This window comes from Rhyacophila brunnea, unplaced genomic scaffold (assembly GCF_057557595.1).
Source record: "Rhyacophila brunnea isolate RB1 unplaced genomic scaffold, BYU_Rbru_1.0 scaffold_6, whole genome shotgun sequence".
Classification (NCBI taxonomy): domain Eukaryota; kingdom Metazoa; phylum Arthropoda; class Insecta; order Trichoptera; family Rhyacophilidae; genus Rhyacophila; species Rhyacophila brunnea.
In genome coordinates this window covers 364,342-378,493 of record NW_028233276.1, presented here as the reverse complement: position 1 = coordinate 378,493, position 14,152 = coordinate 364,342, and the positions used below count along the sequence as shown (strand labels likewise).

General features: G+C 36.4%; 1 protein-coding gene across 1 annotated transcript in view; it reads left to right on the top strand.

The window, feature by feature from the left end:
- LOC147065067 (uncharacterized) overlaps positions 1–14,152 on the top strand; it is a 346,553-nt gene that overhangs the window by 317,209 nt on the left and 15,192 nt on the right. Inside the window, exons 2-7 of the mRNA XM_085956256.1 lie at positions 2,182–2,323; positions 7,381–7,448; positions 8,280–8,430; positions 10,921–11,033; positions 11,668–11,773; positions 12,358–12,485. Coding sequence (XP_085812382.1) covers positions 2,182–2,323; positions 7,381–7,448; positions 8,280–8,430; positions 10,921–11,033; positions 11,668–11,773; positions 12,358–12,485 — 708 coding nt within the window. The remainder of the gene's footprint in view (positions 1–2,181; positions 2,324–7,380; positions 7,449–8,279; positions 8,431–10,920; positions 11,034–11,667; positions 11,774–12,357; positions 12,486–14,152) is intronic.

Here is a 14,152-nt window from a genome sequence, read left to right as displayed (position 1 = left end):
TGGATCGGTATCCTGTAACCATTGGACAGGCAATGCTGAATCCGATATAAACAATATCATATTAAAGATTTATGTAGGTAGGTAGTAGACTTAATCTAGAAATTATGCGTTTCTAGTTACCTATATATATATATATATATTATTCTGTTTTATTTTAATTAGTTTGTAAGTATGTATTTAAACGTGGGTATTTGTTGTTGGTTGAAATTCTCTTTAAAATCCTTGTTTAATCAACCTAAATGAGCAAGGCCAAAAATAATTTCACTAGCACCTGGGCAAGCAGGTTTCGGTCCCCACCTCCTCGTTTAATTAGCCATCGCTCGTGTGTCGCGGTCTGCACCCCCATTAACCTGCGGGCGGTCTTTAAATTTGTACCTTCAAAGTTAGTTTTATGTACTAATGTTTCTTATAAAAGTGGCATTAAAACGCAATCAATTAAGAGGCGCTCGCCCGGAAAGTGGCGCGGGGGTGGGCTCACTAAGTCACCGAAAGAAGGCCCCGCGCTTGCGATAGTTTTCAAAGGGAAATTCCCGCGAAGGGCTTACGGGAACGGCGCTTTTTCAAAGCCAGGCCTGCCTGGAATATCGAAGAATCTATTAGGGGCGTTAAATCATTTGCGGGAAAGCGTGTCGTCGGTTCGATCCATCGTGCCTGTCAAACATTGTTCCCAAATATTATTAGCTGTGTAATGTCACCATCTAAAATATTAGTATACAGCCTCTCCAACACTTGAGTTTTTGCAAATTTCATAAGTAATGGAATATTCCTAGCTGTTTATTGACTTGTGTTGTACCTTTTTTTACAATGTCGGCCTTCGAAATTCGAACCTGGGCATTTATACGCCGGTGCGTTAGCCGCTAATTTCTCGTGTCCGGAAACTTGTACGTATGCAGTTCACCATATCATACTTCACCCTGAAATGTTACATCGGAAATATACGGCCGTATAATCAAGACCGTCCAACCTCTTTGGGTCGTATAATTTCATATCATTTAATGACATAAAATTCATGTCTAAATAAAACACGGTTCTTGTCGGTTTACACTTTGCAGGAAGCCACCAGCAAACAAATTTGAAAATAGCCGATATCCTGGATTATTATTGTTAGGTTAGGTTTTCATTATTGAATTTTACCAAAACCAGCTATGAAAATTGAATTAATGTTCATATTGAATCTAATACAATTGGAGACCGTATAGTATGTGGTCATCTCTTTCCGGTAGGAAAACTCACGGCGAACTGTGCCACGGCGAAATGTTTTACGTACAATTTACATGTAACCATAATTTCTATCATGCCAATGTATCTTATTATTAGGTACTTTGTGTTTAGTAATTTTGCAGGACTCGAGTTTCTTCTTTTCCTATGGCGTAAACATTCTCGTCCCTTCATATGTCTCTTTCATGTTGGTACATGCAGTAGAGTAGAATATTTACAAATATGTATTATGAAGTGCATATTGCAGAGAGACCTAAAGCACACGTTCGTAACAATCCCAGCCCACATTTTGGAAGCTGCGTGTTTCTTTATAATTGAACATTAATTGCCCACCTGCAGCAGTGCGGTTTCTTGTCTCGTTATTGTGAAAATTAATACGGCGGCCTCCATTATTCGAATTGATTAGTTGCCCGCCTTGCCTGCCTACCTGTCTGCCCTGCTTCTTCAGAAAATTTTAAATATCAATCACTATTTTTATTCTGTCCTGACTACATTTTTTTCTGTCTACCTGTCAGAGTCAATGAGATACAGGGATTTTTTTTATTATTATTGCTATCGAAAATGTAATTAGACTGGGTACTTTTTATGTCGCGATAATTCTATCTACGTACATCTTTGAGATGTCTACTTCGAAAGTTTAAATACTATAAATTCTAACGCCGTACAGAATTTTCAATACCGGGCTTAGAATTTGAGATTTCTTAATTCGAATCAGTAAACGTGAAATTTTGCAAAAAGTTACAATTTACAATTTAGTTATTCAAACAGGTCCAATTCAAACCACATCCTTATCATATTACCTACACCGTACTGCGTTTCAGTCTGTTACCGTGCATATCTTTATTGGCGTATTTTGCTATCGAGTGCATGTTTCCTTAGCACTACAATAATAATCAGAGTAGGTACCTATTAATAAGTATGATAACATTCGTTAATTAATATTGTTGCAATTGTCTCTTTCAGGTGGATGCGAGTTCCCGCCGCAGTGGTCGGGCAAGTGGTTCCAGTCCGGCATCCCTCAGCCGCTCACGGTCAACTCATCACACATCGAGACGAAGGGGGAGTGCCACGAATCACAGGGAGACAAGTTTCTTCTTCACGACAGGTGAGCACCATACCACTCAGACATAATCTACCCATTGATCAATGCAGGCCTCCGCGAATGCCGGATATTATCCGTTCGTATCGGTTCTCGCATTGTCGTCATCATCATCGTCAACCGGGGTTTGAGATTTGTATGTAAATCTTGGCGTTCTGTCTGGTTTTCACTTCCCTTGGCCAAATTTGTTTCGTTTCGAGACGACAAATCTCGGCTTTTCATTTCTATGCGGCAGTGGCGAAGGGTGGAGTTAAGCCCGTTTCAGACGGGACACCGGTGTCGCGCTCGTAATAATAAAGGAGGCCTTTGTATTCGAATAAATAGGCCTTTGTATTATGTTTATGAACTCCCCAGAGCTAATGAGTCAGCGAGTGCCCGGTACACCTTTCCGTCGGCCGCTAAATTCTCAAGCCGCCGATACACTTGTTTTTATTACCGCAGCCAGTTTTATGTTCTAATTTATAACGCGAAATTATGCGTTGACTCATTAGCTCTGGGGCGTTCATAAACATAATACAAAGGCCCCTTTATTCGAATACAAAGGCCTCCTATATTATATACGAGCGCGACACCGGTGTCCCGTCTGAAAAGGGCCTTAGGCTGTTAAGATTCGACATAAATAGTGCACACTAAACTTTGTCAGTCATACTTATTTGTTTTCGTTGAACTTAAGAATACAATTTGCATATTATGGTACTGGTTAGTTTTTTTTAATTCAATTAAATCCTGCCTAAACCAAACCATCATAGTTTAGGTATGCTATGGGCGATCCGACAAAAACAGTACCTATACACTTTTTCAGTCAATCTTATTTGTTTTTGTTGAATTATGAATACATATTGACAGGTGGTATTGGTTAGTTTTTTTAATTCCATTAAGCCATGCCTATACCAAACCGTAGTCGATAAAATATTCTTCTATATTATTATAAAATATCTTAAACTACATAATATGGTTTAATGGTATAATTTTAGATATTTTATAGATAAACGAATATTTTTTTACTGTTATCTACTATGGCTTGGATTAGGCAGGGTTTAATTGAATTTCAAAATCTAACAAACACTATCTACACATTGTAGTCTTCGTTCAATTAAAACAAATACGTATGACTGACAAAGTTTATTGTGCACTATTTATGTCGGATCTTAACAGCCTACCTCCAACCTTCGCCACTGCTATGCAGGTGCAATTTCTTAGGTCATCTCGGATGAATCATCCGAGATGACCCGAAAACTGCTTGTTGGATGGATAATTACAAACGTAAATAATAACTAGATATTATTCCACACTATGACTGTTATGAATGTGTGAGGTACACTCAATAGTCAATACATATTATAGTAAAATAATAGTAATACCATTTTAAATCAACCGAATATGTCAAATTGTTTAATACATTTTTATGTCAACTGGTCTTTCTTGCAAGTACCTACCTACCTACGGGGCTAATCATTTATGTTCATCCAAATATTAATTACGATTACAGTTTTGATAAATAAGCGCATAGTGGGTATTTAAATGTTTTGTTGGTTTAACACGTTATAATTTTCATCGGTTACGGGACAGCGTTGCCAGACATTCTGATTTTTGCGGCACGTCCCGTTTTTTAAGCAAAAATAGATTGTCCCGCTCGGGACAGCTAAATTCAAGATTATTCAACAAATACAAATAAGACTATTATGTTAAGAGTGATGGAGAAGTAGATATGGACCTGATGTATGAAGAATCTCGCTGAAACCTTCTAAAGATGTGATTGCGAAAAATTCGATGGACTCAGTTGCACAGAAATGGCATCAGTTATTCAAGTTATTACCGAAAAAAGAGACTGGAGATACCAACATCAAATTGCTATACCGAACGGGTATTTTCTCAAATGAATTTAAATGCAAGAAACTGATTTTCCATTGAGTTGATGAAATCTGAATTGCTTGTTCAATTCAACATGATATACTCATGTGCTGAATTTCACCAATACAATCAGCAGAAATAAACTCTTCAGGAAGTAACATTTTCATACGCGAGTAAATAAATTGTTGTAGTCTGTGTTGTGTTATTTATGATTGATATTATAGAAATAAACATAATTCTGAAATATGTGTTTTTTAGGTTGTCCCGCTTTTTGCTCCTAAATTCCGATTTTTTTTATTTCACGTGATAACAATCCCGATTTGGTAAAATAATTATCTGGCAACGCTGGTTACTGCTAACTTTATTATCAATAATAAATTCTCGTCACTCGTGACAATTTTGTGAGTACCTACATAATTATTAGGTTTAGAAAATTATTGTGTTTAAACTATTTCTACAAGGCAATGTAAACGTCGAAGGTCGCTTAGTACCGAGTCTTTTCGCCACTGCTCCATGTTGCAAGGAATCATACCTACTTTTTGTTGCTGAAAATTTGCACAAAGTAAGTACGCTTTTTATGACAACTATCTTCACGTATTTGTGGATTCAATAGATAAGATGAGCTTAAGCGTCAATGACATTGAGCTACTTTACGAGCTGCTTGTTGGCGAATTTACAATCTGCCTGTAAAGTCGCCCAGTGTCATCATTGAATAAGCTTACAAGCAGATTGTAAACAATCTACAGAGAAAAGTTGAAAGCCGGTCAACTTTACACGCTACACGCCGGCGTGTGAGCCTACTGCGTCTGCGCAGTAGAGCGTAGTAGCGACCTCCCGGTAAAAAACTAACTACGTTCTGTCAAAATAGTCGCTAGCTTCTTGGCTTCTCAGCGAATGGAAAGTTTTGTGTGCCATCATCACAATCACAGTAGCTGAATCGCCCGCTTTTTAATTCGCCAACAAACAGCTCGTAAAGTAGCTCAATGTAATTGACGCATTAGAGAGAAAACGCTTTTTTCAATCGAGAAAAAATTGCAATTATGATATTGTTTTTATCCAGATTGGTGTTTACCTTAGCAACTACTCTCCGTCGGTTATTCTGGTGTAATTGTTATGCGTTAATATTAATGTATAACCAAATTTAACAATACTAAACCTTCAGATTATGCGCCGACGCTGCGAAAAGGTTGGGAAGCGATTTGCGAGAGTACAATATTAATTATTTATTTACGATGACGTCGAATCGGAGCCCGCGCAAGGTTGACGCGCGGCTCACGAGTCGGCTTACTCCCTAATCCCGCCCTGAAAACGGGGCTTTGTCTCAAGTAGACGCCCGGGACTTAGCGCCTCTGTGAATATTTCACGCGCCCCCAACTAAAATTTGATCCTTCGCCCACTGTTTTCGTTTTGAGATCACCGCTCCGAATGTTATGGGCATAATGCAGGGTGCCTATTCATTTTCGACTCCCACCACCCTGGACCATTCGCCTCGAAAATCTATTAATTTAAAAACCACTGAAATTAAAAGTGACCTGTAATTAAAATAAAGCTCTTTGACAGTAAAGTTTAGAGCTTACAATGCATGTTGGACGCGAAGTACCTAAACGAAGTCGATGGTTTATCAGTATGTAGGTAATAGGTATTTTTCTTGAATTTCAGTTAGGTATCTACCTACATTATTCTTTAATTGGATAGGAATTAGGCTTTACAATCCCGTTCAATTTCTTAATCCCGAGATTCTCGAATTGCCGAGAAGTATGATTCTTCATCTTTTGGTGAACTTTTTTCATCTTAAGCCCGTGTCCATGGCATTCTTGATTTTGGTCTATCTATCTGGAGGGAGCTCTCCTCGTCATGACCCAATGGTGATATAAGTATGATGAAAAAAAATAGAGAATCCGGCTAAGGCAAATCGCAGAGGGCAGAGAGTATGTATCAAATCTAGTTTGGTGGTTATTGAATCATTGGTTCGGCTGGCCATCCTCGATCCGCCTTCAGCACAACATTTTAAATGTGTCTATTATTTGTCTTTCTCTTGCTTTTGTCGTCCAATTTGACATATTGACACAATAATATTTTGCTTTTCCAAATTGGTAGCCCACAATGGCCGAGTGGCTAATGCATCGACTTATAGTCCCAGGTTGGACTCCTGAGTGTCAAATACATATATTGTTTTTCAATGTATGGGACCTAATAGGTTAAACACGTGGCTAACACACATTTCTCGTAAAAACAGAAATCTGTTAATACAAACCTCCTCTATGTGTGGCCTTCTTATCGGATACGGTCAAAAAAATATTAAGATATTTTGAATTTTTGCTATAATTAGTCCAAGAAAAGATGGATATACTGCTCGTTTTTCACATTTACACAATATCGAATTAGTTGCAGTGAAAAAGAGTGTGTTTTTACATCTCTTCTCATCAAAAATCTCAATAAAAATTTTGCCATTATTTAATTAAAGGTCTATTTAGGCAAACTAAAAATCTGTGGAGACCCTTATGATCTTCTTAGGATCGGACATGGTTAAAAAATAAATGGTTGTAGTTTCGATATTTGTGGTGTTCATCGAGTCCCGTGAGAATAAGTGTTGTCTTGGCGGGTTGTAATTTGTAGAAATGCTGGCGAAGGGATTTGGCAAAATTGGTTGGTTCGAACCTAAAAATTCTCCTGGTAATCGTAGAGGCTCATCATAAACCAGTTCAGCTTAGGTGGTTTTCAAATCTTCTCGCCAAGTTGCTCTGATGCCCATAAGCATCGAGACAAGAGAAAGCAATGTAACAGGCCATATTGTAAATGCAGTCCAGAATAGCAACCGTAACAATAATCACATTCGCCTTGCATAATTCATGCGCACTAGAAAAAATTACATCTGCGCATGTTGAAGGTTAAATGCACCGATTCCAGTTTATTTTGTCTCCAGTAATTAATTACGAATGGTACCATGAAAAACAATACATCGATAATACCGACATGCGTTGCATCAAGCTTAGTGCTGAAAACATAATTAGATATTTGTGCTCTTTGACAACATCAGACAATTTTGTCGCTCATCCACATGAATGATAAAGGCACAAGACCTGTAAAGGTGAGGTGGAAGCGGGGATACGTCATGCTGTTTGAGATGATAATAAGCATGGAAACCAGAGGATCCCAATTTTTTTCTAAATAATCACACCACCGATGAATAAAATTGTATCTTCATTTTTCAGAACTGAGGACTGCTACAGATGCATGGTGCTGCATGAGAAGCATCCGAGCGTCCTACAATACAAAGAGAGTACGTATTTCTGAAGATATATCGATTAACAGCTTTCCCATGAAATGCCTGATTCCACAGGCCCAAATTCAACTGAAATTTGATACCAAAAGCTAAACGAGGAGCCAAAAAGAACATGAACACCATGGTTGAAAAGGTGTTGACTTCAGCTTCAAGGCAAAATTATACTAGCCAACTGCTACTACTGGCAAAGATACCTTAAATACGATGTGTCTTTAATTATCCAAATTGTAATTTTCCATAAAGTTTGACATTGCCTTCCTTGTTCATACCTATATAAGCACTAATAACAATCAGGGAACTCAGAAATAATGGGAACTGAAATACCTAATGGGTAAGGGGTAGCATGTAAGGAATATTCCGGGATAAACTTAAACACGTGTCAAGAATACATCATACGTCGAATACTGACAACTGCTCTCGGTTTATGCATTAACGCTCATTTAATATTGGTGTATTATACACACTATTGCACATGCATAATGCGTGTTTCATTTTCGTAGAACACTCACACATTCAAAACCCTGCATCAAAATGTAATGTATTGAATATTACCTATCGGAATTCTATTTATTATCTGTTTTGTGATAACAATAATTATGTTAGCTACAAGACTTACTAATGAAATTTGTGCTTATATATGTGCGTGAAGATATAAAAAGATAAAACTAGGTGATAAGTAATAGGTTATAATATTAACATAGATGTGTGCACTCTTGCAAACTCTTTTGTGGACTAATATTATGATCTCGACGGCCATATTATGAATTGTGATAACCGACTGTAAACGAATAAAAGAAGAATACTAATCTGCCTTTGCTTAAATTGCAGCTTTTGGATGCGACCAGAAAGCCTCGCTAAACGAGATGTGCGACTTCATTAGCGGAGACGCACCGCTCTATTCCATGTTCAGGCAGGAAATACCTTCCAAACTTCAGCCGTGCCCCTTCAAAGGAGCTCCGTTTACTTTCTCATATAACAGGTAAAGGTTTTCTTTATATAAAACTTTATGAGACCACAATGTTATGGGTTCTTGTTTACGATCTCAGTCTAGTTAGTCTAGTTGGAAGGTTAGAGAAGCATTTCGAAAACCCATCGTTTGGATTCACATCAATATTTTATCCAAAATACAATAGGTTTATAAGTATGTACCCAGTGACGTCCCGTAAGGGTAGGCAGATTAAGCGTCGCTTGGGGGCGGCAGATACTCGAAGGGCGGCAAATCGAGGAGAAGCATGTGATATATTTAGACATAGGTACTTACCTACCTAAATTTAGTAATAAAGAAAATATCTTTTAATTTAAAAAAAATCACTGGTTGGAAACAAAATGTATTAATTTTGTTCGCGATGTCTAGTTTACATCCGTTGCCCTTCAACGTCCTTGGTAACCAGCAACGACACGTGTAGATTTACGAATAATTGCAGTCTGATTTATTAACCAGTACGCACGGAAAGTGCGTTGCTTGTCGAAACTGAAGATGCACCCCCCTCTTACAGAGCGTCCCACCTACCGCTTCTCGTCCACGATTTAATTTTGTTTTCAGTGGTATATACATAATATATTGTTAGTAATGTATCCATATAACACATTTTTTAGATATTGGAGTCATGAAATGATGATAAAAAATACTGTATAAAAATGGGGCATCACTTTGGCGCTGCCTAGGGGCGGCATTTTGTCTAGGGACGTCACTGTATGTACCTTAATGCAGAACTTTTGAAATAAGCTATACTATAAACGAAAATCACCTTGCTTCAGTTTTGTAAAGAGAAATTTTCATTTGCTTTGATATCTATAACTACAACCAAAAGCTGTGGAGGTTTTTGATTTTGACCGATTGCCGCCAGAGACGCTACTTTGTTGCCAGTGGCTGGCCATTTTACTATTTCAACAGATAGTGAATGTTGTAGTTTCAAGCCGTCTAATATTGCAACTATTAATCGTTGCAAATTTTATTTTGTATTTAAATTCTTGTTTAAGTATTTATTGTGATTTTATAATGTAGGTACACACATATTTTTATTCATATTAGGTCTGTAAAATAGGTACATTGGGAGTTCTGTTTATGTTACCTGACAAGGCATCATTGGATAGGTATTGTTCAAAGTATCTTGTTTATTTTTTAAGCTGTCTCACATTTTTAAGCAAGGTAATCTTTTATGGTACTGTTTATTTAAAAAATCGAGCCTCGTGTAGGTACTGCATTTTTGCATACAGCGCAATTTAAAAACAAAACAGTCCACATAGTAATGCTACATAATTCATTCCAAAAGCATCAATAGTTGCTTGCTCTCAAAAACTTATTTAATCTAAAAACTCTAATATTCAATTGACCCATTGTTTTATCCATAGAGAGAGGCTCTCAAAGCAAAGACTTTGCTACCTTTCCTTTTAAATTTTTCATATTTTATTCCATATTTAATTAAAGCATATTATTTTACTGCAAAAATCACATGTGAAATTTTGGAAGCCACCGGTTTCTTAACTTACAATTTGCATACTCAATTGATAATCTTAACTACAAAAGCTGTGTATTACTGTTTTATTATACCTTTTATAAAAAGTGTGTGTCTGACCATCACTAAGTTTATGTAAATGTTTTACATACTATTTAAATCACGGAATACTCAAACTGTCCTATAGTGCGACTTCTATATTGCTCTGACCAGCATGTAATCACACAGCCATCTAGAGCAGGGGTAGTCAACCTGGTCCCTACCGCCCACTAGTGGGCGTTCCAGCATTCATGGTGGGCGGTAGGGGTTTTAAAAACATTTTCATTATGCAACCGCCTCAGGGATCTCATTAAAAATTTCATTAATTAAATATAATTTCATTAGACTTCATGATATTATGTATGCAAAGTATAAATAAAAAGATAGATTTAACTACAGTAAGTTGTTTTATAAAGATTTATTCTGCCAAACTTAGCGAAAGTCTGACATAAAGTATTTGGTGAGTAATTATTATTATATTAAGCTTAAACTAGCTGTAACTCTGTTCTATAAATTTTATAAAGTAAAGTTACTTCCCTACTTTATAAATCACTATTACTGTGGAACCGATGGGCGGTCAGAAAATTTTCCTACTAACAGAGATACAAAAGTGGGCGGTAGGTATAAAAAGGTTGACTACCCCTGATCTAGAGAAATAAAATCCACCCCGCTCTTTCTTTTATATTATATCTCTCTACGCCCATATCCTCGTATTCCATCCTTTTACCCTAGATACAGTGCAATGTATGATGTGTCGACTAGAAAATAGCATAAGTAAAGGAAAACCATTGCAATTGACCTTCAATTTACCATGTGATAAATCCTAGCAGTGGATTAATTGTGATGCAAAAGAAATCTTTATTTGATTTTGGTTTACCTGTTTCCAATAATAATTTAATAATAATGCATATTATTATTTTGTTGGTCTACTTCGATTATTTATCAAATTTAATCCATTATTAATATTGTTACAGGGGAACCGGAATCTGTGGAACCCCTCTTTCAACAGCCGAGAGTTGCACCGACGACTCAAAGTTGGTGCTCAAGTATCAGGCATGCCCTGATTTACAGTCCACGGAGAGTAATGGTATGTAATTTTCATTTCTATCACTTCGTATATATTCTGACCGCTTTTTTTAGGTCTTGATCAAACATGTAGAAGAAAACCTTCTTTTGTAGAGGTGGAGCCAAAACATGAAAATGAAGAAAAAAAGGACTTTTAGTGCCTTTCATTTTTACCCAAACTCAAAAAAGAGAAATAAATGTGCTTTTTTGTATACAAAAATGACACTTACGTGTCAAATTTCAACGATTATTCGTACAGAAAAACCACAGAAGTTTACATTTGGAATAAGATTCGACATTTGTAGTCTTGATATAGGTATTAGTCCGCCATAAATGATCAGAGCGAAAGAATTATAAAGAATTGTTGTGATGACTTAACAGTACCTATGGAAATGAATTGAGCCCTTCGGAAAAAGAGCTTTATCCTATATAACAGTAGTTTCCAGCAAATCAGTAAAAATGACAGCATACCCAAATGATAAATTTATAATATAATTCATTAAATTAGACAAAATGGTAGGAATATTATATTTAAAAGGTTTCTTTGATGATTTGCTTTGAATAAGTAATATAAATATGTTTGATTTTTGCGTTAACAAAAATGACAGTTGAAAACACTACATATTTTGATATTGTTTTTTTTTATAACGTTTCAGAGGAACAACTGCTCTGTCTGGCCACTTGGAAGGAAGGTTCAACTAGGTATCTGGTCGGAAAGATTTCTCAAAAGGATAGAAGAATGTCAGATGAAGATTCCTACAGGTATATTGAATCAAGTTATTTATTATATTGAATTCAATTGAAGTCAATGTTGATGAGAAGTATCATTTACTCCAACTCATAATGCAGGGAAAGAGGGCAGCAGATGTCTAGGTAGAAGAAGATTCTCTTGGATACGCAACCTCCCTAAGTGACTCAAAATCCAAAGTGTTGGGAATCTGATGCAACTGGCTAAGGATAGGGGGATATGTAATACAAGTTGGCTGCCAACCTTCAATAGAAGACTGCACCAAAAGAAGAAGTTAATGACTGGTGATCGACCACATGAGATACGGAATGAAAAAATAAATAGATATACACAATGAAGAGATTGACAGATTTATATTATAAATTGTTCGATTTCTAGGCACACTTTTCTGCACCCTTACCTCACTCATTATTGTCGAGAAGTTTTTTTTTGAGATACTGAGAATCCAGAAAAAAGTCTAATTAATACGTTGGTACCAACAATTGTGAAAGTTTCATCAATATTGGTCCAGTAGCTTTTGAGTTACAGTAATCGAACAAAGGGAAAACTTTAATTTTATTAATGGGACAGGTTTCATGGCTAAATTTTTTTTTTTCAGATGCTTCGTGTACAAAGGAAATCATCACAATGGAAAGTTCACTTATGACATTGCCCAATCAGGAGATGCCACATGCAATGGTCTTCTTTCCACTACGGAGGGAAGTCGTACCATGAAGCTAACAACAGGTGAGCTTCTTACTCTATAGCAGTGGTGCCCAACCTTTAGTCTATTTCGAGCAAATCAAGAATTTAAACATTTTAGGTGAGCCACACATAGGACGATGACCTTTTTTTTTGAAAAAATCAGCACAATAGGTAAAATAATTTCCTTCCTTAGACTATAGATACATCTAGACGCCACCCGTTGCATTGCTAAATGAAGCCGCGTGTCTTGCGTTTGGTTTGTGAGCGAGCGAACGCATTCGTCTAAAAATGTTCGAGACCATAGACCATTTCGCTAGTGCTCGCCCAAAGTGCTCGCACTAGACGCTCAGAATTAAAATATAATTTTCTATTTTTTTACGTTATATAGTATTTTTAAGCGGTCAAAATGCAACCATTAGATAAAGATATTTATAATTTAAGTTATTTTAAAGAAACACTAGGTCACTGGTATTAAAATATATAATAAAATACAAATAAATTATCACGAACATGTATTAACTTACTTATGAAACGTAATACCATCTTCTTGCTTATCAGTACGGCTACCACATTTTAAGACAACACACATAACCATCTTTTCTACTTAATCAACCAAAAATATTTACCACTGACTTTATGTTTAACACAAAAAATATCAATTTTAGCAACACGAGCTCGCAAGTTGTCGACGCTATGTGAAGCGTTTCGCCCCGATTTAATGGCGATACTTTTGGAAACTGGCTTGTAGCTAGTAGACCTTTTATCTTACTCTAGCACGTGTCGCAGAGATTGTAAGGGTGCCGAATACTTTCTCACTCGCACTCATGCATCGTTTTTGTTCAGGCCTTGTTTCCTTCTTATTTTTAAATTCTTGAAACAATGTTTCTGATGCAGCATGCATTGCTTCTTTAATTATGTTGCCGTCGTCAAAGGGTTTTTTGTGCATTGCAAATCTTAAATAAAGAAATTGTATCAGCCCTTGATTTAGTTACGGACTTAGTAAATATAGATTGTTGGGTAACTAATGTGGCTTTCAATTCTTCCACTTTAGATTTTCTTAAACTGCTGTTAATAGGATATTCAGTACCATATTTTTTATGAACCGTTGTAAAATGTCGTTCTACGTTGCACTTTTTTCCAATAGCAACTGTTCAACCGCAAATCAAACAAATACATTTGTTCTTAAAATAAATAAAATATTTCTTTTCCCAATCTTCTTGAAAATTGTACTTAAGTGTATGTCCGTTTTTTCTTTTTCTCTGGCTTATATTATTCAATCTGAATACGCGAGCCGCGAGTCACCTTAAAACGATACGCGAGAATCACGTCGCTAGCGAGCTATGGGTTGGGCACCACTGCTCTATAGTATTATCAACCTTTTTGAGAATCTCATTATCACACATGATTAAGACATACCATATGTTTCGAAAATAGACTTGTCACAATGGCTAACATGTGTGGGAGTTACTTAGATACTTTTACTTGGGGCATCTATTTCCAAATTTACCAATAATCCACAGTTCAATGTTTGTGGTAAACAACATGTTTGTGTATCAAGCTTAGTAGATCGTGTCTTTCTTCCAACATATAATTGTATTTTCTGATTCGCATAATATTAGATATATGTACCTGTTAGCTGACACCCCATAATACAATAGACTTATTTTGGTGTCTCTGAATTCGGGGTGCGTCTTAATCGATGGCGTCTT